The following is a 24518-nucleotide window of genomic DNA, read 5'->3' on the forward strand; positions in this document are numbered from 1 at the left end:
CTCCAGCCTGGGCAACAAGAGCGAAACTCTCTCAACCAACAACAACAACAACAACAACAAGTAGACAGTGTCTACCTCTGGAGCAAAGGGCAAGCATGCTGACTGCCCATTATAAAAGATTTGAGTTTCCTAAACTCAGCACTCCTCTCCTGCAAGGCAACCAGTTTTGTGTGTATCACAAGATGTGGTAATGCACGTCACTGTGTGAATGTAGGCATTCCTTATGTGCCCATTATGTGCCCTTGGTACTTGGAGGCAAGAGAAACTGATGCAAATACACCGAAGTTCATACTGCTTGCTGGGCCATGGGTCATAACATCCTTTGTCTCTGAGCCAGGAGCCGCTGTCTTCTGCCAGCATCCACTGAGTGGCTAACCTGTTAGCTTACAAGTAGGGTAAGATCTCAGACCCTTCACAGGGCTTGGCACACCCTTCTTAGAAATAGCTTAGTCTCACATCTCAACCTTCTTGCTCATTCCCAATGAATTTACCTAAACAATGTGGATTCTCATGCTGCTGGCTATAATATAGTAACTGTTTTTAAAAGACCACAAATCGAAAGGCCTCCTTGATACACTTCCCAACAGGTATCTTCCGAAGGGGTAGCAGGCCTAAGATACAGCACTTATAACAGGATAGAAAACCTCCAAAAAGAAAACAAAACATAAACTGAATGTAGTAGAAATCATTTGAGACAGAAGCCAGTTTTATAAAACATAATCACTTTTAATTCGTTATACTCCATGATTTACAGTGGATCCTGCATGAGGTAAACAAGGACAATTAATACAGCACAAGATGTTTGCGGTTTTGTTTTTTATAACCCATTAAGCCAAGATTTGTATCTTTGTATGGAACTGATTTTCAAATGGACAGAAATGGTCTTTGATCTTTCTGAACCATTTGTCTTCAAATTCCTCCGGGGATGCGGTCACCAAGGCACTCAGGGCTACGGAGCCAACACACCTCACCTCTGGGTGAACTTCCTCTTTTATTTTTTCTGGGATATCTTCTCCCATAACCTGTAGCAGGAGAAAAAAAAAAAAAAAAAACTGTCCCAACAAAAGAGGCAGTAGACATGGAATGCTAGCCATCAGTTGTAGAGGCTTTTATACTAAGGCAGAAAATACTTCAGCAGCCGGGGAGATTTCCAACAAATTGAAAAGAGATTTGTTCAGAAGTAGTTATCCAAGGACAAGTAAAATATTCCATATTTCTATTGTCATTCTCCCGGAGTGAATCACTTAGGTGCTGTTCTGGCAGCAGTACTATTTGGTTTACCAGGAGTACTGAGTCACCCTTTTTGTATTAAAGAGCATATTCTGTTGGTGAGAATGCAATTGTAGCAAGTAGCTGGGCCCACCCTCTCCTGACACCAAAGGACTCTAATCCCTGTATAACCAAAGCAATCTTGGGGATTTAAGGAGCTGGTTACCAACGAAGGTCCAATACTGCCCCCTACTGGTTAAGAATTAGGCCCAGCGGAACAGAGGGTCACGTCCCCAGACTGTGGGTTTCTTTGAGAAGACATCACAAAGCTAGGTTGTAGAAAAGCTTGTATCTGAACCCATTAAATAAGCAAACTGACCTTGGGTAATGACAATGAACTAAAATTAAGTTCCAAAACATTTCCTAACATCTGGCATAAAAGGTTATGTAGCCATGGGGCACGGATGTCATAGAGGGAATTTAATCTACACAGATTTGTATTAGATCATCTCTGAAGTTCCTGCAAATCTGGATATGGAATATGTTCATGAAAACTCAAATTATAATGAATTAGAGGCAAGCTCAAAGAATGGTTTTGAGGACTGGGTTTAAGTCTTCAAAGATTACACATTGTTTGAGGAAACTGCCAATGAGAACCAAACTTCACTAGGCAACAGTCAGCATTTACTAACGTCTATAAGGTATGTCATCAGTTCTAAGATATTTTTTGTTTTTGTATTTTAATATCTCAGAAATCAAGATGTATCTGAGCCAGGTGTGGTGGCTCACACCTATCATCTCAACACTTTGGAAGGTCGAAGCAGTATGATTGCTTAAGGCCAGGAGTTAGAGAGAAGCCAGGGCAACAGAGCAAGAGCCCCGCCCCTACAAACAACTGGTTTTTTTGAGTCAAAGTCTCGCTCTGTCACCCAGGCTGGAGTACAGTGGCACAATCTTGGCTCACTGTGACCTCTGCCTCCTGGATTCAAGCAATCATCCTACCTCAGCCTCCAGAGTAGCTGGGGCTAGAGGCAAGTGCCACCATGCCCGGCTAATTTTGGTATTTTTAGTAGAGATGGGGTTTTACCATGTTGGCTAGGCTGGTCTCAAACTCCCAACCTCAAGTGATCCACCAACCTTGGCCTCCCAAAGTGCTGGGATTATAGGTATGAAGCACTGCACCTGGCCAAAAAGCTTTTAAAAATTAGCTGGGCATGGCAGCATTCAACTGCAGTCCCAGCTACTTGGAGGCTGAGGTGGGAAGATGACTTGAGCTCAGGAGTTGGAGGTTGCAGTGAGCTATGATTATGCCACTGTACTTCAGCCTGGGAGATAGAGTGAGACCCTGTCTTAAAAAAAAAAAAAAAAAAGATGTATCTGATAATCTTTTGAGTGAGGTTCTGTGTGATAGTGTAAATGGTATCTTATTTTTCTTTAAGTAATATATCAAATAATATGCTTACAATGGATGGTTTCCCGAATTCAACGAAATGTAGTATTTTTAAATCTGGTATAAAATACCAAAAACACCTTTCTTAAAAATAAAAAAAGGTAAGTAAATAAATAGTAATATCCAAACAACATACTATTCCCCAAAAAGGAAGAGGCAGGCACAATAGTTACAGGTGTCAAAAAATCTGCCAAACATTCAGCCACATAAACATTTTAAACTTCCATATGCCAAAAAAAAACAAAAAGAAACCAAAAAAAAACCCCAGAAACTTCATAAAATATGGTAACATATAGAAGAATACTTAAGTGTTGGCCAGGTGCAGTGGCTCATGCCTATAATCCCAGCACTTTGGGAGGCGGAGGTGGGCAGAGATCACAAGGTCAAGAGATGGAGACCATCCTGCTCAACATGGTGAAACCCCATTTCTAGGAAAAATAAAAAATTAGCTGGGCATGGTAGCACATGCCTGTGGTCCCAGCTAGTCAGGAGGCTGAGCCAGGAGAATCACTTGAACTCGGGAGGCGGAGGTTGCAATAAGCCAAAATCGTGCCACTGCTCTCTAGCCTGACTACAGAGTAAGACTCCATCTCAAAAAAAAAAAAAAAAAAAAAAAAAAAAAAAAAAGAAGGATACTTAAGTCTAACATAGAGAGAGCTCTTAAAATTGGCAAGAAAAACACAATGATGCAAAATCATGACTAGGCATTTAACATGATACCAATGGCCAATAAACACATGAAAAAATTGTTCATCTTAACAGTAATCAAATAAACATTAATGCTAAAAATATGACATTTTAACCTACCAAGCTACCAATTTGTAAAGTTAAAAAAATATATATTAAGTTAAATTATATAAAATTGCTGGTTTGACAGGTCAAAATGACTGATTACACGTGGTTCAATCTAATATTCAGGATCAGGGTAGAAAAACGATGCTTCCTCATATTGCTGGAGGATATATACATTGAAACAACCTTTCTAAATGACAATTCGGAAATGGCTTTAAGTCTTTAAAATGCTTATATATTTAAATCCAGTGATTCTATTTCTAATCATCTATTCCAAAAGGTACAAATGCACACATTAATTTTCTTGCCAGGATTTATTAAAATAGGTACTATTTGTTAAATGTTCAACACAGGGAACTACATAAATTATAGTTCGTCCAAAAATTGACTACTATCTAGTCATTAAAAATTATGTATTCAAATAATATATAGGATATAAGGTCATGCCTATGTCATAGTGTTAGGTAAATAACACAAAATAGAAAATAAAATGTGCAGTTTGGCGGCTCCTAAAAAAATTAAACAGGGTTAATAATATATGGCCTAGCAATTCCACTCCTAGGTGTAGACCCAAAAGCAGGCGTCCCCAAACTACGGCCCCTGGGCCGCATGCGGCCCCCTGAGGCCATTTATCCAGCCCCCAACGCACTTCAGGAAGGGGCACCTCTTTCATTGGTGGTCAGTGAGAGGAGCACAGTTATGTGGCGGGCTTCCAACAGTCTGAGGGACAGTGAACTGGCCCCCGGTGTAAAAAGTTTGGGGACGCCTGCCCAAAAGAATTAAAAGCAGAGACAGCCAGGTGTGGTGGCTCATGCCTGTAATTCTAGTACTTTGGGAGGCCCAGGCAAGCAGATCACTTGAGGCCAGGAGCTTGAGACCAACCTGGCCAATATGGCAAAACTTTGTCTCTACTAAAAATATAAAAATTAGCTGGGCGTGGTGGCACATGCCTGTGGTCCCAGCTACTTGGGAGGCTGAGACAAGAGAATTGCTTGAACCTAACAGGTGGAGACTGCAGTGAGCCGAGATCATGCCACTGCACTCCAGTCTGGGTGACAGAACAAGACTCTGTCTCAAAAAAACAAAACAAAACAGAGACTTGAACATACTTATATGCTAATGTTCACAGCACCATTATTCACAATATCCAAAATATCCAAAAGGTAGAAACAACTCAAGTCTCCATCAACAGATGAGTAGATAAACATAAAATGAGATATGTACACATATATTATTATTATTTAGCTGTAAGAAGGTATGAAGTTTTGATAAATGCAAAAATATGGATAAACCTTCAAAACATTACACTAAGTGAAATAAGGCAGACACAAAAGGGCACATATTACATGATTCCACTTTCTAGAATAGACAAATTCATACAGAAAAATAGTAGATTAGAAGTTATGAGTGGGTAGAGGGCAAAGGGAATAGGGAGCTATTGCTTAACGGGTAGAGTTTCTGTTTGGGGTGATGAAAAACTTTGGAAATAGTGGTCACGGTGGCACGACACTGTATAAGTACTTAATGCCACTGAATGGTACATTTAACAATGATTGAGATGGCAAATTTAAGTTATATATTTTATTAGAGTAAAAGAGAAAGCAGGAGAAGAGCAGTTTTTACAGAATAAAAAAGACATGCGATAAAAGTATCTATAGTATATATAGTATATATATCTACAGTATATATAGTGTCTATGCCTTATTTGGATCCTAATTCAAATAATTATAAACAGGAAAAAAAAAAGCAGGTGATCAAAGAATATTTAAGAATATGAGGTTATGTTATCACAAGTTAACTAAAATTAAGAGCACAAAATAAAGGCCGGGCATGGTGGCTCACACCTGTAATCCTAGCACTTAGGGAGGTCAAGGTGGGATGATCATTTGAGGCCAGGAGTTTGAGACCAGCCTGGGCAACATAGTGAGAACCTGCCTCTACAAAAATTTTAAAAATTAGCTGGACATGGTGGTGGGTGCCTGTAATCCTATCAACTTGGGAGGCTGAGGTGAAAGGACTACCTGAGCCTGGGAATTTCAGACTGCAGTGGGCTAAGGTGATGCCACTGCACCCCAGCCTGGGTGACAGAAAGAGACCTTATCTTTCAAAAAATAAAAAAAAGTACAAAACAAAATGTACGTTATAATCCTAACTACAACCCTAACAAGGAAGGACCCAGACATTTTCCATGTTTTTAGAAAGCTCCACAGGTATACCACATGCATTGCCAAGATAGAAAACTACTCTTCACTTGAACCCGGGAGGTGGCTGTAGTGAGCTGAGATAGCACCTCTGCGCTCCAGCCTGGGCGACAGAGCGAGGCTCGTCTCAAAAAAAATAAGAGAACTACTCTTTCACCTAACCAACAGATTTATCGAGCGTGATGAAGAATACAGAGATGCTCAAAACATACTATCACTTACAAGAAACCTAAAATCTGGTTGAAAAGATAAGACACATTCTTATGTCTTTTTAGGGCCCAAAGAGCTATCTATTCAAGCAATCACTATCTGAGCTCAGAAGAGAAATTACCACAGAGCAGGGCATTCTGGGAAAGCTTTCCGGAGGATTTGGAACTCGGGGTAACTAAAAGACTGACTGGAAGTGTTTTTTAGTTTTTTGGTTTTGTTTTTGAGACAGAGTCTCCCTCTGTTGTCCAGGCTGGAGTACAATGACATGATCTTGGCTCACTGCAATCTCTGCCTCCCTGGTTCAAGCAATTCTCCTGCATCAGCTTCCTGGGTAGCTGGGATTACAGGTATGTACCACCACGCCCAGCTAACTTTTTGTATTTTTAGTAGAGATGGGGTTTCAGTATATTAGCCAGGCTGGTCTCGAACTCCTGACCTCAGGTGATCTGCCCACCTCAGCCTTGCAAAGTGCTGGGATTACAGGAAGTGTTTTGATGAGTATTTCCATTTTAGACATTTTGTATTTGAAGTGACAGAAGAGTAATCAATAATTATCCCAGGTTAACCACCCAGTAGGCAATTCATCTGATGTGAGACATGTTCCAGAGATGAGACTAGAGACGAGAGTAATCAACCCAGAGGTGACAATGGCCCCTAGGGGTGTAGTGATGCTTTCTGTGGGAGAAAAGTAGAACACAGAGAGCCCAAGGGAATCCTTAGAGAGTGCCATCATTTATGCTACACACGAAGCCTGCTGAGTCCCAAGAGGCAGAGGAATGTTAAGAAACACAGGAGAAAAACAGACTAGTATAGCCTCTCAGAAGTAAAGGGAAGACACTGAGCATGGTGGCCCACTCCTGTAATCCCAGCACTTTGGGAGGCCGAGGTGGGTAGATTGCTTGAGGCCAGGAGTTCAAGACCAGGCTGGCCAACATGGCAAACCCTGTCTCTACCAAAAATACAAAAATTAGCTGGGCATGGTGGTGCACACCTGTGATCCCAGGTACTCGGGAGGCTGAGACACGAGAATCACTTCAACCCTGGAGGTAGAGGTTGCAGTGAGCTGAGATTGTGCCACTGAACTCCAACCCGGGAAACAGAGCAAGACTCTGCCTCAAAAAAAAAAAAAAAGCCAATGAAGGTTTAAATGTTGGTTTTCAAAAAATTGACCTCTCAATTTCTACACAACCATCAAAGCAGTAACAGGGTAGAACAGAAAGAAAATGAACTTGCAGCTGGCAAACATGAGCTCCAGACCAGCTCTGCCACTGAAAATCTGACCGCAGGCAAGTCACAAGCTCTCTAAGCCTCAACTCTAGCTCTACTCTTCTTCACAAGCTGTTACGATGAATGGAGGGGGAAAAAACATAGACCTGCTGCATAAATGTGAGCATTCATTCATTCGTTTATTCAGCCCTGAAACAAACAATTATTGGGCATTGATGATGTTCAGGCGGGCAGATGCTAACAAGCACTGACAAGTACATGAAATAGCCCCTGCGTCCCGCACTGCAGGGGGATGCTGATCAAGAGGCCGCCTTGGTGACTGCTGAGTGATCAAAAGGCACACAAAGGAGGGAGACAAGTCCTTCAGTAGATGAGATTTGGCCCTGCTTTCTCAAAAATGCTATCAGAGCCAGGGAAAATAGCTATGATGTCTTGTTTCACATAAACCCAAGGGAGACACTCACCTTGGCTATCAATAGCAAAGTGTCTTCTGTGAAGCTGAACCCTTTCATTTTATCTTCAATTTCCTGCTGAGTCCTTAAGTTCCTCTCCAAAGCAAATGATGTTTGCTGAGGTTGGGTAAACTGAAGCAGAAGCCTGAAAAACCGAAAAGTCCCAATGTGTGAGGAAAAGTCCCAACGCTTCCAGATAAAGGAAAGCAGCAAGGAAACGTTCAGAGAGCCCAAGTATTCAGTCGGCTTCGAGTCCCACGAGGTTAAAAAGCAGGTACCCACCCCCACTAGAACTATCATTTGAATCCCTAAAGCTTCCGACTCCGAATAAATTGCCCAACGTTACATTGGAGATTCATCTTTTCTAAAATATAAAGATGAAAAACTGCTCAAAGAAATCTTTAGAGAGCAACACCTGAAAAGAGCTTCCCGCCTCAAAAGGGCTTCCTGTGGAAGTCAAGGGATTGAAAGGTAAGTAATTCGGAGTGAAATGAATGAGCCTCCCAATCAGAGACTCCTCTCGCACAGGAGGGCCGGACTTGCTCCTTTGAAGTCAGTGTTCCGTGACCCTTCCATCTCGCTGACCCCACAGCAACTTGACCGCAAGGACTAATTAGATTCGCTAGCACACTTCAATTACCCCAAGCAGGGCCAAAGCTTTGATGACCCTCTGACAACTACTTTGCAATAACTTACCACTGACATCCCCGTCATGATCACAGCTGGTCTCCGCTCTCACTTACTTTCCTCCTGTCCTGCTCCTTTGGCTCCTTCTGTTTTTAATAAATACTGAAGATGCAGATTTTCCCCGTTTTTCTCACTTGTACCTACTGCAACGCCCAGAAGCACTCGGCTCTCCATACTGTGGAATGTGCCTGATACTATGCTAGGCATTGAGAGATACTGGAGAGCAAAACACATTGGCAGCCCCGTGGAATGGGAGGAGGGAGACCACACTAAGTATTTCAGGTAGTGACAAGTGCTATGAAAAAAATCCAAGACAGGGTGGACACAGTGTCCTCTTCAGATGGGGCAGTGTAGGCAGGAAGGCTTTCCGGAGATACCAGGCAAGCTACGAGCTACCTGACAAGCAGCCAGTGGGAGAACATCTGGGGGCAAGGGCTTGGCCAGGGAGAATGGGGCTCTGACAGAGGAACGAGCTGGGTATGCTTGAAAATCATCAAGATCATTGTGGCTGGAACACAGCCAGAGGGAAAAATGTGTAGTAAATGAGGTGGGGGAGAAAAGGCAGAGCCAATTCAAATCAGACCTTATAGGCCGTGGAAAGAAAGGTATTGATGTAAGTGCAATGGGAAGCCAGTGGGGAGTTTCAGAAAGGAGCCTGACCTGACTCACGGGTAAAACGACCATGTATCTGCTTCAGTCTGACCTGCTGACATCACCTACCCAGCCTCGGGAAGCATTCGCCTTTGTGACCCCTTTGATGTAACTTGCTTTCTATCCTCTGGATAACCCACAGGCACCTGAGTCTTGGTATTTCGATCCTAAAATTGTTGCCTTTTACCCAAATCAGCTCTGCTCATCCTCTCATGTGTCCTATCTCAGCAAAGGCACTGCTATCCACCTGGGTACCCCCGAGAGACTGCAGACTCTTCCGTTCTCTCCACCCTCATCATTCCCACACACTCCACTGGTCACCATGTCCTGTCTATTCTATCCTGCAGTGACATCCATTTCTTTTTTTTTTATTATCACTGCACCAGCCTAGGTCAGGCCCTCATCCCCTTCCACTAATTAGTCCACAACCTCTTCACTGGTGTCCCTAGCGCCTCCTTCTAATCCAGCATCGCAGCCATCAGAGCTCTCTCTCTCTCAATCACAGGTCTTATCACATGCTCCTGTATTTAAAACTTGCGAATACTCTTCAGGCCTTCAGCACAAGGACCAAACCCTTGTGACATTAAACATCTTGTGCTAACAAGAAAAACAAGAAAAACAGGGTCGGGCGCAGTGGTTCACGCCTGTAATCCTAGTGCTTTGGGAGGCTGAGGAGGGTGGATCACTGGAGGTCAGCAGTTCGAGACCAGCCTGGCCAACATAGCAAAACCCCATCTCTACTAAAAATACAAAAATTAGCTGGGAGTGATGGTGGATGCCTGTAATCCCAGCTACTTGGGAGGCTGAGGTGGGAGAATTGAATTGCTTGAACCCAGGAGGCAGAGGTTGCAATGAGCTGAGATCACACCACTGCATTCCAGCCTGGCCGACAAGCGAAACTTCGTCTCAAAAAAACCCGCAAAAAAACAACAAAAAGAAAAGTACTAAGAGCTAACATTTATCAAGTGCCTACTACATACCATGTAGGACAGTAAGTACTTTAAATACAACCCCAGGAAGCAGGCATTTTCCCCATTTGTCCGTCTATCAAGATTAAGCAACTAGAAACTAGAGTTGAAGGAATGTGTGAAGGTCAGACAGCTGGTAAGTGGAAGAGTCCAGGCTCATTCCCTTAGTATCAGCAATTTACTAAACTCTTCAAAACCACTTCTGATGCTAACGTCCTGCTTCCTACTTCCTCCGCCACTCTGGCACTGTGGCCGCAGCCTCCCTCGAGCCCTGACCACCAGTGCTGCTCTTACCACCAGACAATGTGACAGCACTGTTGTAGAATGGATCCGCTGCCCCTTTGGGCAGTGCTTTCTTTCTCTTTACCTAGCATGCCTCTTCCCACATGGGGAATAGTAACGTGGCGTGAGCAAGATAACCTGGAAGAACGCAGGGTCTGGAATCAGAAACCAGTTCCAAATCCTGGCCCTGCGCTTCACAGCTACACCACTCTGGAGATGATTTTAATAGCTTCCTGGTCCATAAAGTGGGATCCCAATAGGTATTCCCAAGTTGTGAGGATTAAAATGAAATAATATATACAAAGCATCCAGCACTCAGCAGTCAACTGACAAGGGTTCCCAGAGGTATCATCCCTTCTGTAAAGGCTTCCTGCTTTTGGTCATGCCAACAGCTCCCTGACATCGGTCCACCTAGAATTCTGTTCACAGCACTGATAGACTATTCAGCACCTATGCTGCCAGTTACTGGCTAGACACACCATTTCCCTAAGTCAGTGAGCGGCGTAAGGAAAGGGACTGCTTTTTAAACGATCATTGTGATCTTAGCACCAAGCACATGTCTGGCACAGAGTTGTCATTCAATGTGCCTCTGAATTACAGTGACATGGTAAATGCTAAATAAGCATCCACTGAATACATTTTACAGTTTGCCAAATAGGGCTGGGCACGGTGGCTCACCCCTGTAATCCCAGCACGTTGGGAGGCTGATGGGGGTGGATCACCTGAGGTCAGGAGTTTGAGACCAGCCTGGCTAACATGGTAAAACCCCGTCTCTACTAAAAACACAAAAATTAGCTGAGTATGGTAGTGCACACCTATAATGCCAGCTACTTGGGAGGCTGAGGCAGGAGAATCACTTGAACCTGGAGACAGAAGTTGCAGTGAGCTGAGATCGTGCCACTGCATTCCAGCCTGGGCAACAAGAGCAAAACTCCATCTCAAAAAAAAAATTTATAAAATAAAATTTGCCAAATAGATACCACTTCTCAGTAGGCCTCACTGTTAATATTCCTTGAATTCTCCTGAGTTAAAAAAAAAAAAAAGATCTGTACATTCTTTGGTACCATTTGAAACATGAGAGAGTCTACTGCTTCTCACATTTATAGAAGTGGTCAAGTGTATTCTCCCTACCCTTCCCTCAAAGTCTTATACTTTAAGGATATAAAGTACTTGTTACCGGCTGGGTATGGTGGCTCATGCCTGTAATCCCAGCACTTTGGGAGCCCGAGGCGGGTGGGTCACCTGTGGTCGGGAGCTCGGGACCAGCCTGACCAACATAGAGAAACCCCATCTCCTAAAAATACAAAATTATCTGGGCATGGTGGTACATGCCTATAATCCCAGCTACTCAGGAGGCTGAGGCAGGAGAATTGCTTGAACTGGGAGGCAGAGGGTGTAGTGAGCTGAGATCGCGCCATTGCACTCCAGCCTGGGTAACAAGAGTGAAACTCTGTCTCAAAAAAAAAAAATTGTAGAAATGGGGTTTCGCTATGTTGCTCAGGCTAGTCTCGAATTCCTGAGTTCAAGCGATCCACCTGCCTCAACCTCCCAAAGCTGGGATTGCGGGCATATGCTACCACCCCCAGCCAACATGGGTGGTATACTTAAACAAATGTAGTTCTGTTTCCGAGTATTACATACTAGAATGACAAACGTTCAACAGAACCATAGGAAAAATTCAAAACTATATACCAAATGTCTAGCCTAGAACTTTTAGAAGCTTAAAATTAGAAAATAAAGCCTTTCCTGTGCTTGCTTTGGCAGCACATATACTAAAACTGGAATGATACAGAGAAGATTAGCATGGCCCCTGCACAAGGACGACACGCAAATTCGTGAAGCGTTCTATATATAAAAAAATAAATAACAAAAAAAGAAAAGAAAAGAAAGCCTTTCCTCTGAGCTGATCACCACGTGTTGCTTAAGCGTTCCTTCGCTTACCTGGTTCGTATGAAAGAGGCACACGCTTTCAGCTGAGTCTCTAGCAGCACTGCTTCTTTCTTTTCTGCCGTAAAGTTTTGGATATTTGTAAGAGCGTTCTCATTTTTCTGTCTATTATTGCTACTTGCTTCCATAGAAAATAAAGAGCTCTCAGGCAAGGTTTCAGGAAAACACAAAAGACAGTCTTTTCCCGAGTGTGGAATGGAGGATTTGATCGTTTTGTCACTTGAGGTGAAACTGTGCTGTTTCGGAGATGACGCAGGTGCTGCTGACAGAGCTGGCCCCAGATTCAGGTAAGCTTCTGCCAACTTGCCCCAGTTCCAAGGATTAAAAGGATGCAAAGAAATCAGTTTTTGCAGGCAGAAAATCGTTTTCTCCAAGTTCTGCAAACTTGAGCAAATAGCAAACTGGAGGTAGAGTACTGTGGTTAAATGGTCTGTATTGGCTGCTTTATTTTCCTAAGGAGAAAAAAAAAAAGTTTAAACTTCAAAGCATTTTCCATATAAAATGAGAATGCCTAAAAACCCAAGTTGTGGCCGGGCGCGGTGGCTCAAGCCTGTAATCCCAGTACTTTGGGAGGCCGAGGCGGGTGGATCACGAGGTCGAGAGATCGAGACCATCCTGGTCAACATGGTGAAACCCCGTCTCTACTAAAAAGTGCAAAAAATTAGCTGGGCATGGTGGCACGTGCCTGTAATCCCAGCTACTCAGGAGGCTGAGGCAGGAGAATTGCCTGAACCCAGGAGGCGGAGGTTGCAGTGAGCCGAGATCGCGCCATTGCACTCCAGCCTGGGTAACAAGGGCGAAACTCCGTCTCAAAAAAAAAAAAAAAAAAACCCAAGTTGTATATGTTATGAATTAGAAGTATCTTTCAGTAGGTATATGAGTGACCGAAATATATTTCAACAGATCTCACGTTTGAAACCATAAACCTAGAGAAATACATGCTATTTAGCGAAAGTTACCACATTCCCAAACATCCTTCTGTCATAACTTAACAATTCATATGATAGTGGCCTGCCAAACGTTCAGCATCAAAAACATAAATATCCGTTTTTTTCCAATCTTTATTATACTCTTTACCATCTTCAGCCAGATATCTGAAAGACCCAGGCCAATTTTCTTAGATCCTGGCCTAATGATTCCATTGTAATATTTGAGGCTTTCTAAAAATCCAAATGGTAATTTCCTTGAGGATTTGAAGAAACTCCACTTCAAATTGTATTTGGCTTCGACATTTTAAACAGGATAGCCCTGAAGCTCTCCATGCTTCATGACACATTCTAATGGAATCCAAATGCCTTCCCTGGTAACCATTACCAAGGTCAATTATTTCTGGCCAAAAGGGGTTGCTTAGTTTCCTTCTGATCAGAAAATCCTTTTCGAGTCTCCTTAACCCGAGTCACCATCTCTTGCCTAACCTGCCATATGGCAAATGTCCTCTGGGTTAGTAAAAACAGGCCCGCTTTTTCTAAGTCAAAGGTTGGGGAGAGCAGATAGCAGACTCAAATTACCTTCAAGCTGATGTGAGGTCCAAGGAAAGCCTGGCATGCGAGAGTCCAGATCAGGCTCCCTCAGAGAACCACACTGAGCATGAAACAGGAGCAAAACCCAGTGTACGACCTGGGAAACTGCAGACCAGCCAGTGAAGGCCCGTGGGCAGCTCTAAATATTCCCATACTGAGTGAAAAGACAGGAGATAAAGTCCCATGCAACTGACTTGGTGACACTGTACCTTCCCAAAGACAGAACACATCTTGTTTTATTGTTACTACTGTTTACCATGTCTTTCCCAACAGACCACTAAGCTCCAAAAGAGTTTTTGTTCAATGCAAATTCCTAGTGCAGAGCACAGCTCCTCCATCATCACAGATGTGAAATCATGGCTGAGTACTGACTTTTCTAAAGTCAAATCATGTCTTTTACTTATAAGAAAAAGCAACATGTGGTCTATACATGTTATACATGTTACTGTTAACATCTGTAACAAATGCTACACTTCTTCTGTAACCAGTCTATAGGGCTTCATATTGTTCAAATACATTTTCTTTCTTTTTTTTGAGACGGAGTTTCAAAAACTCACCCAGGCTGGCAGGCTAGAGTGACATGGCTTGCTATCGGCTCACTGCAACCTCTGCCTTCCAGGTTCAAGCGATCCTCTTGCCTCAGCCTCCAGAGTAGCTGGGATGACAGGCACCCGCCACCACACTTGGCTAATTTTTGCATCTTTAGTAGAGATGGGGTTTTGCCATGTTGGCCAGGCTGGTCTCAAACTCCTGACCTCGGGTGATCTACCCACCTCGGAGTGCTGGGATTACAGGCATGCACCTGAGGCACCAGCCTCAAAAACATTTTCACATTGAGAAAGCAAGTGTGTGTTAGGGTGGAGGCTGTTACTCACAAACTATGATTCTGATGGTAGGGTTTTTTGTTGTTGTTTTTGAGATGAGGTCTCACTCTGTCACCCAGGCTAGAGTACAGTGGCATGATCTCGACTCACTGTTACCTCCGTCTCCCAGGTTCAAGCAATCCTCCCACCTCAGCCTCCCAAGTAGCTGGGACTATAGGCGCCCACCACCACACCCAGCGAATTTAAAAAAATTTTAATACAGATGGGGTTTCACCATGTTGGTCAGATTGGTCTCGAACTCCTGATCTCCGCCCACCTCAGCTTCCCAAAGTGCTGGGAATACAGGTGTGAGCTACCGCACCTGGCTGATGGTAGGGTTTTGAGAGCTGATTAGTTACACTCCTTTCTGGAAGTTAAATTCTATTTAGATGAGTTTGAGTGACTTTTCCAGAATACTTCAACTCCTTCTGTAACAATAACATGATGATGACAGTTAACATTTGCTGAGTGCTTACCCAGTGCCAGGCACTATTCTAAGTGTTTTTCTCATTTAATCCTCCTGAGAATTCTTTAAAATAGATTCAATAATTTTCCCCATGTTATAGATAAGGCAACTGGGTTAAGACAGGTTAGACAACTTGCCAGGCATCATACAGCTGGTAAGAAGGAGAGCTACAGTCAGTTCTACTAAAACTCAAGGAATCAAAGGTACTTAAGAAGAGCTGATATGGCCGGGCAAGGTGGCTCATGCCTGTAATCCCAGCACTTTGGGAGGCCAAGGTGAGTGGATCACTTGAGGTCAGGAGTTTGAGACCAGTCTGGCCAACATGGTGAAACTCCATCTCTATTAAAAACACAAAAAAAGCCAGGTACAGTGGCTCACGCCTATAACCCCAGTACTTTGGGAAGCTGAGGTGGGTGGATTGCCTGAGCTCAGGAGGTTGAGACTAGCCTGGGCAATACGGTAAAATCCCATCTTAGCTGGGAGTGGTGGCAGGTGCTTGTAGTCCCAGCTACTCAGGAGGCTGAGACAGAAGAATCGCTTGAACCCATGGCATCACTGCACTCCAGCCTAGGCGACAGCACAAGACTCCCTCAAAAAAAGAAAAAAAAATTAGCTGGGCATGGTGGTAGGTGCCTGTAATCCAAAATCACACAACTGCATTCCAGCCTGGGCAACAGAGTCAGACTCCATCTAAAAATCTCAAAAAAAAAAAAAAAAAAAAGAGCTGATATATGTATGTGCGCTGGCTAAACCCACCAGACCCTAGGTGAGCATTGCATACTTGATATTTTGTTTATTTGTCTCCCTAGCCGTGAGCCCAGAACCAGAAAAATAGGACTGAAGTGTCTGTTGAGTGCTGCGTGGATAAATGAAAAAGAGTCATTTACTACCAGAAAGCCATTTTCCTACCACAGTTATCACATAAGCATACCAACCACTATAAGAAAACATTCTAATTATTTAAGAAATATTTGGTTTAATTCATACAAAAAAAAAGATGAAATAAGTACTACTATACATTTTATCAAAAAATCATGAAGAAAAGAGATGAATGAATTTCAGCAGAAGTTGTGAACAGAAAATGTTTGTATCTTGATGGGCACCCTGGGACTTGCCATCTATTTTGTTCAATGTTACATACTACGACCAGTCCCCCTGCAGAATGTGAAAGGACAGTAACCACTGTCACCAAAAAAAACAGATATGGGCCAGAGCTGATAACAAAGGCGAGGGTCCTCAAGTACAGAAGACATTTAAAAACCAAAACAAAGCACAGCTTACCAGGAGATGAGAATGCCGGACAGACGGCAGGGTCCTCTGAGACCATGCGGGAGGCCCACAGAGAGGGGCGAGCCCCGTGAGCACACTTTCCACCTGATAGTCCTGCCCACCAGGTTGCCAGGACGCCTGAGTTCTGACAGTGTAGGGTTTTCTGACTGGTGTTTCTCCTGCCTAGTAACCATCCCCAGTCCCGGAGACCTGGCATTGGCTGACTGGCAACAGATCCTTCTCGGAGCCACAGAAACAGATTCCCTAAGCTAGAAGGAACTAGAGATGACCCAGATTCTGCCAGGAATCCAGCTGCCACTCCCTTCAACAATCAAGGCAAAGACAAAGCACAAGACAAGTGAGGTGCAAGAGACGCTGCTGAGAGAGAACAGTCCTGAAGGCTGGAGAAAGGCAGCGGAAGGGCCGCGAGCACTGTTAATTTGCAGACGGGGGAGACTAGAAATGAACACAATTAAATCCAATCTAGTTAACTGCTCGTGCAAACCCTTAACAAGTCAATGTATCTTTCAGCTTAAGCATTAACCCCTAATTAGTAGAGAACAGAAAAGAAAGAACAAAACACAGCTGTTTTCCATGTCCTTAGGACAATTACTGCCAAAGTTTCCTCGAATGGCAAGAGGCTGAGGTGCCATGCAGTGAAGCCCTGGGCAGGCAAAGGTTAGGGATTTCTGTTAGTTAATGAGATGGCGGATGACAGCTCAATTGCGTACGTACTTGAGGCTGACCGCTGGGCTGTACATCCACAGAGCTCAAGATCAGTGCCACAGTGTCTCATTCATTCCCTCCGAGGAAAAAAACTGGGCCATTTAGACTCATTCCCGTATAAAATTTACACAAAAATCAATACAAAAAAAACAATGCCTTAACCTAGAAACAAAAGCAAATAGAAACTAGAATTGGAAATAACTGCCTTTCTTTATCCCTTAAAAAAAATGTATGCTTCAGGATGTGTGGAAAAAGGCAATAAATTTTTTAAAGAAAAAAAAATTCCCTTTTTCTCCAGCAAGGCAGCCAAGCTGCAGACACAGAGATGCAGATCTCTGTGAAGACTGCACAGGCAAGACCATCACCGCTGAGGTTGAGCCCAGAGACCCCGCTGAGAATGTCAATGCCAAAATTCAAGACAAGGAGGGCACCCCACCTGACCAGCAGTGTCTGTTATTTGCGTAAACAGCTGGAGGATGGCTGCACTCTCTCAGACAACATCCAGAAAGAGTCCACCCTGCACCCAGTGCGAGGTGGCATTACTGAACCTTCCCTCTGTCAGCTTGCCCAGAAATACAGCTGCGACAAGATGATCTGCCGCAAGTGCTGTGCTCGCCTGTGCTGTTGGCTACCACGAGACGAAGCACAGCCACACCAACAACCTGCACTCCAAGTCAGAGAAGGCTCTTCCTTCCCTGAAGGGCAGCCTCCTTTCCAGGCGCCATGGCTCTGGGGCCTCAATAAAGTGTAACTTCTGTTGACTGCGGAAAAGAAAAAAGAAAAAAGAAAAAAAAATTCTGCAAATTCCACTTAAAAAGGACTATTAAGTGTGGCTTGGTATGAGTATTTAGTCATTTTGGGGGGGGACCTTTTTTGTGCTTTCTAATGTATGTTTGTTGTAGAAATTTTGGAGAATAAAGTCTAAAAACAATCTAACAGAGAAAACAGATCACTTGTAATCCTTCCACACTGAATGTTACTCCTAATAAGAGAAAAACCTCTGCAAAGGGGATTTTCAGGCAATAAAGAATTTTGAGCATGACGTAAGAAAAATATTACAAGAGGCTGGGCACAGTGGCTCACGCCTGTAATCCCAGCATTTTGGGAGGCGAAGGCAGGTAAATCATAGGGTCAGGAGTTCGAGATCAGCCTGGCCAACATGGCAAAACCCCATCTCTATTAAAAATACAAAAATTAGCTGGGTGTGGTGGCACGTGCCTGTAGTCTCAGCCTCAGCTACCTGGGAGGCTGAGGCAGGAGAATTGCTTGAATCTGGGAGGTGGAGGTTGCAGTGAGCCGAGATCACACCACTGCACTCCAGCCTGGGCAACAGAGCAAGCCTCCATCTCAAAAAAAAAAAAAGAAAGAAAGAAAAATATTACAAAAAAATAATTATGTATAGACTCCAAGCTGTTCATCATAATAAAGCTCTCACATCCCTGACAATTTTCTTCAGCTTATCCAAACCCAAGATTTTGCTACTAGCAAGAAGTTTGTTTTGTTTTCAGAAAATAAACCATTCGACCATGCTTGGTATAGGAATGTGTGAAAATAAGCAATAAAACCACTCACCAAATTTGTAGCAATCTCCAGCGCTTCCATATGCCTACCCAGGTGAGCCAGACACCGAGCCTGGCCTTCCTGGACATCCCTTTTCATGGCAAAATTGGTTGATGACAATTTTTCAGAGATACTGGAATACTCGCACAGTGCTTTCTGGAAATTATTTGTTAAATAAAGAAAAGAAAGGTGGAAAATATAACAGCAAAAAGGATTCAGAATAGGGATGATTTTTTTCATAGGTGGAAAGTAATGTTATAACTGATCAATGAATTAAATGAATATTTAAATGAATTAAAGAAGATTTCAATATTCTAGTGATATGGTTTGGCTGTGTCCCCACCCAAATCTCATCTTGAATTGCAGCTCCCATAACCTATATGCGTCATGGGAGGAACCTGGTGGGAGGTAACTGAATCAAGGGGGCGGGTTTTTCCCATGCTGTTCTCACGGCAATGAGTAAGTCTCACGAGATCTGATGGTTTTATAGAAGGCAGGCTTCTATAAAACCTGGACAGGCTTGCTTTGCCTGCCGCCATGTGACTTTGCTCCTCCTTTACCTTCTGCCATGACTGTGAGGCTTCCATAGCCATGTGGAACTATGAGTCCATTAAACCTCTTTTTTTTTTTTTTTTTTTTTTTTTCAAATAAATTATCTAGTCTTGGGCATTTCTTCACAGCAGTATGAAAATGGACTAATACATCTAGTCAATCCTATTTCCCTAAAAGGCAGACAAGGAATAGCGAGAGAATGTAACCACCACTACCATGGAAAGCATCATGGTATAGTAGAAAGAACATTTTTGGACCAAATATACCTTGAATTCAGGTTTTGCCACTAACTTGCTTTATAATCTTTTCATCAGCAAAATAAAAGCAGGATTCTCATGAAGAGGAAATGAGATACACATGTAATGCAACCTAGCATCTAGCTGTTAGTTCTTCCTTTTTCTTACACATCTTTGGGTGGTTTGCTCCTGTGTCACTGTGAGGTATCTGTGCTGGAGGATCCTATGAGGAGATACAGAGCCTTGGGGAATAAACCTATGAGGACCCCAGAGAGATCCTTTTGTTGGAGTTACAGGAAACCAAACACATCATACAGAGCCAGGCAGGAAAGAACAGAAATGTGGGAGCCTCAGATCATAAATACACATCACAAGAGATTCAATTCACCTTCACAAACACCACACTCACTTGGCACACTGTTATTTATATGTGCTGTCATTGACAAAACAAGAGCCCCCTTCAAGCCCCACCATCTTCTGTATGTTGAATTCTACCTGATACTCTCGCCGTCTGTAGGCCAGGTCTCCTTTGAATTTCTTGAGAGTCAGCACTTCAACATCATCACTGCTTTCCGTTTCTTCATAAAACCACTTGAAATCACGAAAACAGTCTATTACAGAGTGAAGCTATGCTTTCCCCCTCATATTCAGAAGCAGTTTCCAATATAACTGATTAAACCTCACAAAAAGACTTCTTCAAAATGAGACGCGGGAGAAACACACTGACAAATAATGAACATTTTAATTTTGGCTCCATTTTTATTAAAATGATCATAAGCTGGTCAGGTGCAGGGGCTTACACTTGTAATCCTAGCACTTTGGGAGGCCCAGGTGGGAAGACTGCTTGATGCCAGGAGTCTGAGACCAGTCTAGGCAACATAGCGAGAGACCCTACTTCCATACAATATTAAAAAATTAGCTGGGCAGGCCAGCTACAGTGTCTCAAGCCTGTAATCCCATAGCTTTAGGAGGCCCAGGCCAGTGGATCACTTAACCCTAGGAGTTTAAGACCAGCCTGGGCAACATGGCAAAACCCCATCTCTACTAAAAATACAAAAGTAGCCAGGTATGATGGTACATGCCTGTAATGCCAGCTACTTGGGAGGCTGAGGCAAGAGAATTGCTTGAACCCAGGAGGTGGAGGTGGCAGTGAGCAGAGATCACCTCACTGCACCCCAGCATGGGTAACAGAGCAAGACTGTCTCAAAATAAAAAATAATCGGCCGGGCGCGGTGGCTCAAGCCTGTAATCCCAGCACTTTGGGAGGCCGAGGCGGGTGGATCACGAGGTCAAGAGATCGAGACCATCCTGGTCAACATGGTGAAACCCCGTCTCTACTAAAAATACAAAAAAATTAGCTGGGCATGGTGGCACGTGCCTGTAATCCCAGCTACTAAGGAGGCTGAGGCAGGAGAATTGCCTGAACCCAGGAGGCGGAGGTTGCGGTGAGCCGAGATCGCGCCATTGCACTCCAGCCTGGGTAACAAGAGTGAAACTCCTCCTCAAAAAAATAAAAATAAAAATAAAAAAAATAATTAGCTGGGCGTGGTGACATGCCCTTTAGTCCCAGCTGTTCAGGCAGCTGAGCTGGGAGGATTGCTTGAGCCCAGAAGACTGAGGGTGCAGTGAGCCACCATCATGCCACTGCACTCCAGGCCGGGAGACAGAGCAAGACCCTGTGTTTAAGAAAAAAAACCAAAAAACCCAGATGTGGTGGCTCACACCTGTAATCCCAGCACTTTGGGAGGCAGAGGCAAGAGGATTGCTTGAGTCCAGGAGTTTGAGACCAGCCTAAGCAACAGAGGGAGACCTCATTTCTACAAAAAAAAAAAAAAGAAAGAAAGAAAGAAAAACAAAAGGAGCCGGATGTGGGATGTGGTGTACTTGGTACTTGGGGGGGCTAAGGTGGGAGAACTGCTTGAGTCTGCGAGATGGAGACTACAGTGAGCCGTGTTCAGGTCACGGCACTCCAGCCAGAGCAGCAGAGTGATTAAAACTGTCTCAATTAAAACTAAATTTAATAATAATTCAAAGAAAACATTATCACAGGTAATAAGCACACCAATAATATGATACCTCTCTAGAAAAGCAGCACACAAGCGTATGGTTTTATCTACAGCGTTTTCAATACATAGGGCTATAGTGTCTGGGAACCTACATTTACCTAGCATAGTTCATACTAGTTCTTTATTTTGGTATTTATGTTTTTGAGACAGTCTCACCCTGTTGCCCCGGTTGGAGGGCAGTGGTGTGATCTCGGCTCACTCAACCTCCACCTCCTGGGTTCAAGCAATTCTCGTGCCTCAGCCTCCCAAGTAGCTGGTATTATAGGTGCATGTCATCATACCCGGCTAATTTTTGTAATTTTTATAGAGACAAGGTTTCACCACATTGGCCAGGTTGGTCTCAAACTCCTGTGCTCAAGCGATCCTCCAGCCTCAGCCCACTTTGGATTCACAAAGTGCTGAGCCACTGCACCCAGCCCACATTGGTTCTTTAAAATGCTTTCTTTTTCTTTCTTTTTTTTTTTTTTTTGAGATAGAGTCTTGCTCTTGTCGCCCAGGCTGCAGTACAATGGCACAATCTCAGCTCACTGCAACCTCTGCCTCCCAGGTTGAAGCAATTTTCCTGCCTCAGCCTCCTGAGTAGCTAGGGTTATGGGCATGTGCCACCACATCCAGCTAATTTGCATTTCTAGTAGAGACAGGTTTTGCCATGTTGGCCAGCTGGTCTTGAACTCCTGACCTGGTGATCCACCCACCTGAGCCTCCCAAAGTGCTGGGATTACAGGTGTGAACCACCGTACCCAGCCCACACTGGTTCTTTAAAATGAGATATGCTTTCCTGTAGAAAAAGGACATAGGAAAAAAGAATTATAGATATGGTGCTATTATGAAAATGTCATAATGGCAAAAAATTAGAATTTCAGCAAAGGAGACAGAAATTAAGGCTAAAAGGAGGCTCCAATGCAACCAAATACCAAAAACCTGCAGGAGAGAAGTCTGAGGAATTGTCCATCTGGGATACTTTGCATTTCTACTGATTTAAATGCTATGAATAAAAAGGAAAGTGAGACTGAGACTGTTTGACTATTGAATAAATAATGTACAATAAGGTCAGGCATGGTGGCTCACGCCTACAATCCCAGAACTTTGGGAGGCTGAGACACGCAGATCACTTGAGGTCAGGAGATCAAGACCAGCCTGGCCAACAAAAACAGTACAGAAACCCTGTCTCTACTAAAAATACAAAATTAGCCAGGCATGGTGGCACACATCTACAATCCCAGCTAGTTGGGAGGCAGAGGCAGGAGAATCGCAAGAACCAAGAGGCAGAGGTTGCAGTGAGCCGAGATCGCGCCATTGCACTCCAGCTTGGGCAACAAGAGCCAAACTCCATCTCTCCCTCTCTCTCTCCCTTTCTCTCTCTCTCTCTCTCTCTCTCACACACACACACAGACACACAGACACACTCTCACACTCACTTGACTTTAGAATTCTATGCACCTGTACAGATCAGATCTGACAAAGCATTTTCATATACATTATCTCATTTCACTCTCACGATAACTCTGGGTCAGTATGTAGTATTTTTCTGAAGGGACAAATAAGGAGCTGACACCTTCTAAAGCCAATACTGGAATTCAAGAGTCCTATCACATAACCAGAGTTTTTTAATGCTCTGCCACGTGATTTCCAAACCCCCCTCGCCTGTTTTGAGTCTACGTGATCAAGGGCTGAGGTAACTTTGAAAGATGACATGTGATAAGGAGAAAATGTAACCGAAATAAACAAAAACACAATTCAGTAATTATTGAGTGTCTAGCATCTTGTCAGAATAATTGTGAGGAACTAAATGAGACAACACATGCAAAGGAGCCCATCACAGTGCCCGGAACACTTCCGTTTTCCATAAATATCCCTTTTGACTGATGAGCTATTTACACCCACAAAACAGGAAGCAATACTCTGCGAATTCAGGAATATTCGCGGAGCCCCTATTATGAATAAAAACTGTTAGGTTTAGCACTCCGGGTCTTTAGACTTTATGCGAATACTGACAAGTGCTTTAAATAGAAGCTAAATGAAGGGAAGGGAGCCAAAGACGAAAATATTTGGCTGGAAGAGGAAATCAGAAAAGACTTCCTGGAGGAGGTGACATTTAAGATGTGCCTTGAAAAACGGATGTAACTGGAGGTCTTTGACCATCAGCGCGGGGTTGGTACGGGCAGGAGGAGCCAGCTGAACACGGAGGGGCAAGCAGGTTTGCCGGACGTCACTGTTTTAGGGGGCCTAACTGCCAGGCAGCAGGAGCAGTGAAGAAAAACCGGAGGTACCGGGAGATTTCCGGGCAGGGGCGTGAGGCCAGCCGGCCGTGGCCAGGCCTGCCAAATGCCAGGTGGGAGTCAAGCCGCTGACAACGCGGGGATTCTAGCGCGTGGAGCCGGGATGGGGCCTGGGAAGGCCGCTTCCTCTGTGAAGTGGGAGAGTCGACGGGGGAGGCAGCGGGCGTTGGAACCCGCCAGGGTTTGCGTTCGCGCGGGCGCAGGGGCCGAGGCAGGGGCCCCACGGAGAGCGAGGCCTGGGCTCCCGGATGAGAAGAAGAGGCCCCGGCTTCTCACCTGCGGCTCGCAGCGCTTGGCGCAGTAGAACGCCGGCGGTCCTGCCCGCCGCTCCGGCCTCTCCTCGAACACCGAGTCCTCGAACTCGCCGCCGAACAACCACGTACCGGGATCCATCGCGCGCCCGCTGTTAGGGCAAAGAGGAGGCGGGCCCGCCGGAAGGAGCGGGTATTTATGGCCCAGAGCGAGGCATGCTGGAACTTGTAGTCTTTGAGGGCGACACGGGACGTGGCCGCTGTCTGGGAGTAGTGGTTGAGCTGAGTGAGATGATTACCTGGCCCACTAGCTGACCGAACCCCAGGACTGAGGATTTGACTTCTCCGTGTCAGGAGATGGACAGAATGGTCCTTACCGGGACGCATCAAAAAGCACGCTGGCCCCAGAGGAGCTGTTTAAAACTCGCAGGTACCTTTTTAAAAATTAAAAGGCCGGGCGCGGTGGCTCACGTCCGTAATCCCAGCACCTTGCGAGGCCGAGGCGGGCGGATCACCTGAGGTCCGAAGTTCGAGACCAGCCTGACCAACATGGTGAAACCCCGACTCTACTAAAAATACAAAATTAGCTGGGCATGGTGGTGCAAGCCTGTCATAACAGCTCCTCGGTAGGCTGAGGCAGGAGAATCGCTTGAA

At 44.4% G+C, this 24518-nt stretch overlaps 1 protein-coding gene and 1 non-coding gene across 3 annotated transcripts; one reads left to right on the forward strand and one right to left on the reverse strand.

Moving 5' to 3' along the window:
- Positions 1–705: 705 nt before the first annotated feature.
- C15H8orf76 (chromosome 15 C8orf76 homolog) lies at positions 706–24054 on the reverse strand. 2 transcript variants are annotated; one of them, XM_003933093.4, is made up of 6 exons: positions 23890–24054; positions 19764–19859; positions 18493–18636; positions 12071–12528; positions 7554–7686; positions 706–1022 (listed from the first exon to the last, which is right to left on the reverse strand). In XM_003933093.4, exons 1-6 carry the CDS (start codon positions 24004–24006, stop codon positions 828–830), a joined length of 1143 nt encoding a protein of 380 aa, XP_003933142.1. In that variant the 5' UTR covers positions 24007–24054; the 3' UTR covers positions 706–827. The 2 variants fall into 2 exon arrangements, with proteins under 2 accessions (XP_003933142.1, XP_010341979.1); XM_010343677.2 differs by lacking the exon at positions 18493–18636.
- Positions 11878–11984, forward strand: LOC120362382 (U6 spliceosomal RNA). Its single transcript, XR_005578299.1, has one exon. It is a non-coding gene; the product is annotated as a U6 spliceosomal RNA (small nuclear RNA).
- Positions 24055–24518: the final 464 nt, after the last annotated feature.

Source organism: Saimiri boliviensis, chromosome 15 (assembly GCF_048565385.1).
Source record: "Saimiri boliviensis isolate mSaiBol1 chromosome 15, mSaiBol1.pri, whole genome shotgun sequence".
In the NCBI taxonomy this organism is placed as follows: domain Eukaryota; kingdom Metazoa; phylum Chordata; class Mammalia; order Primates; family Cebidae; genus Saimiri; species Saimiri boliviensis.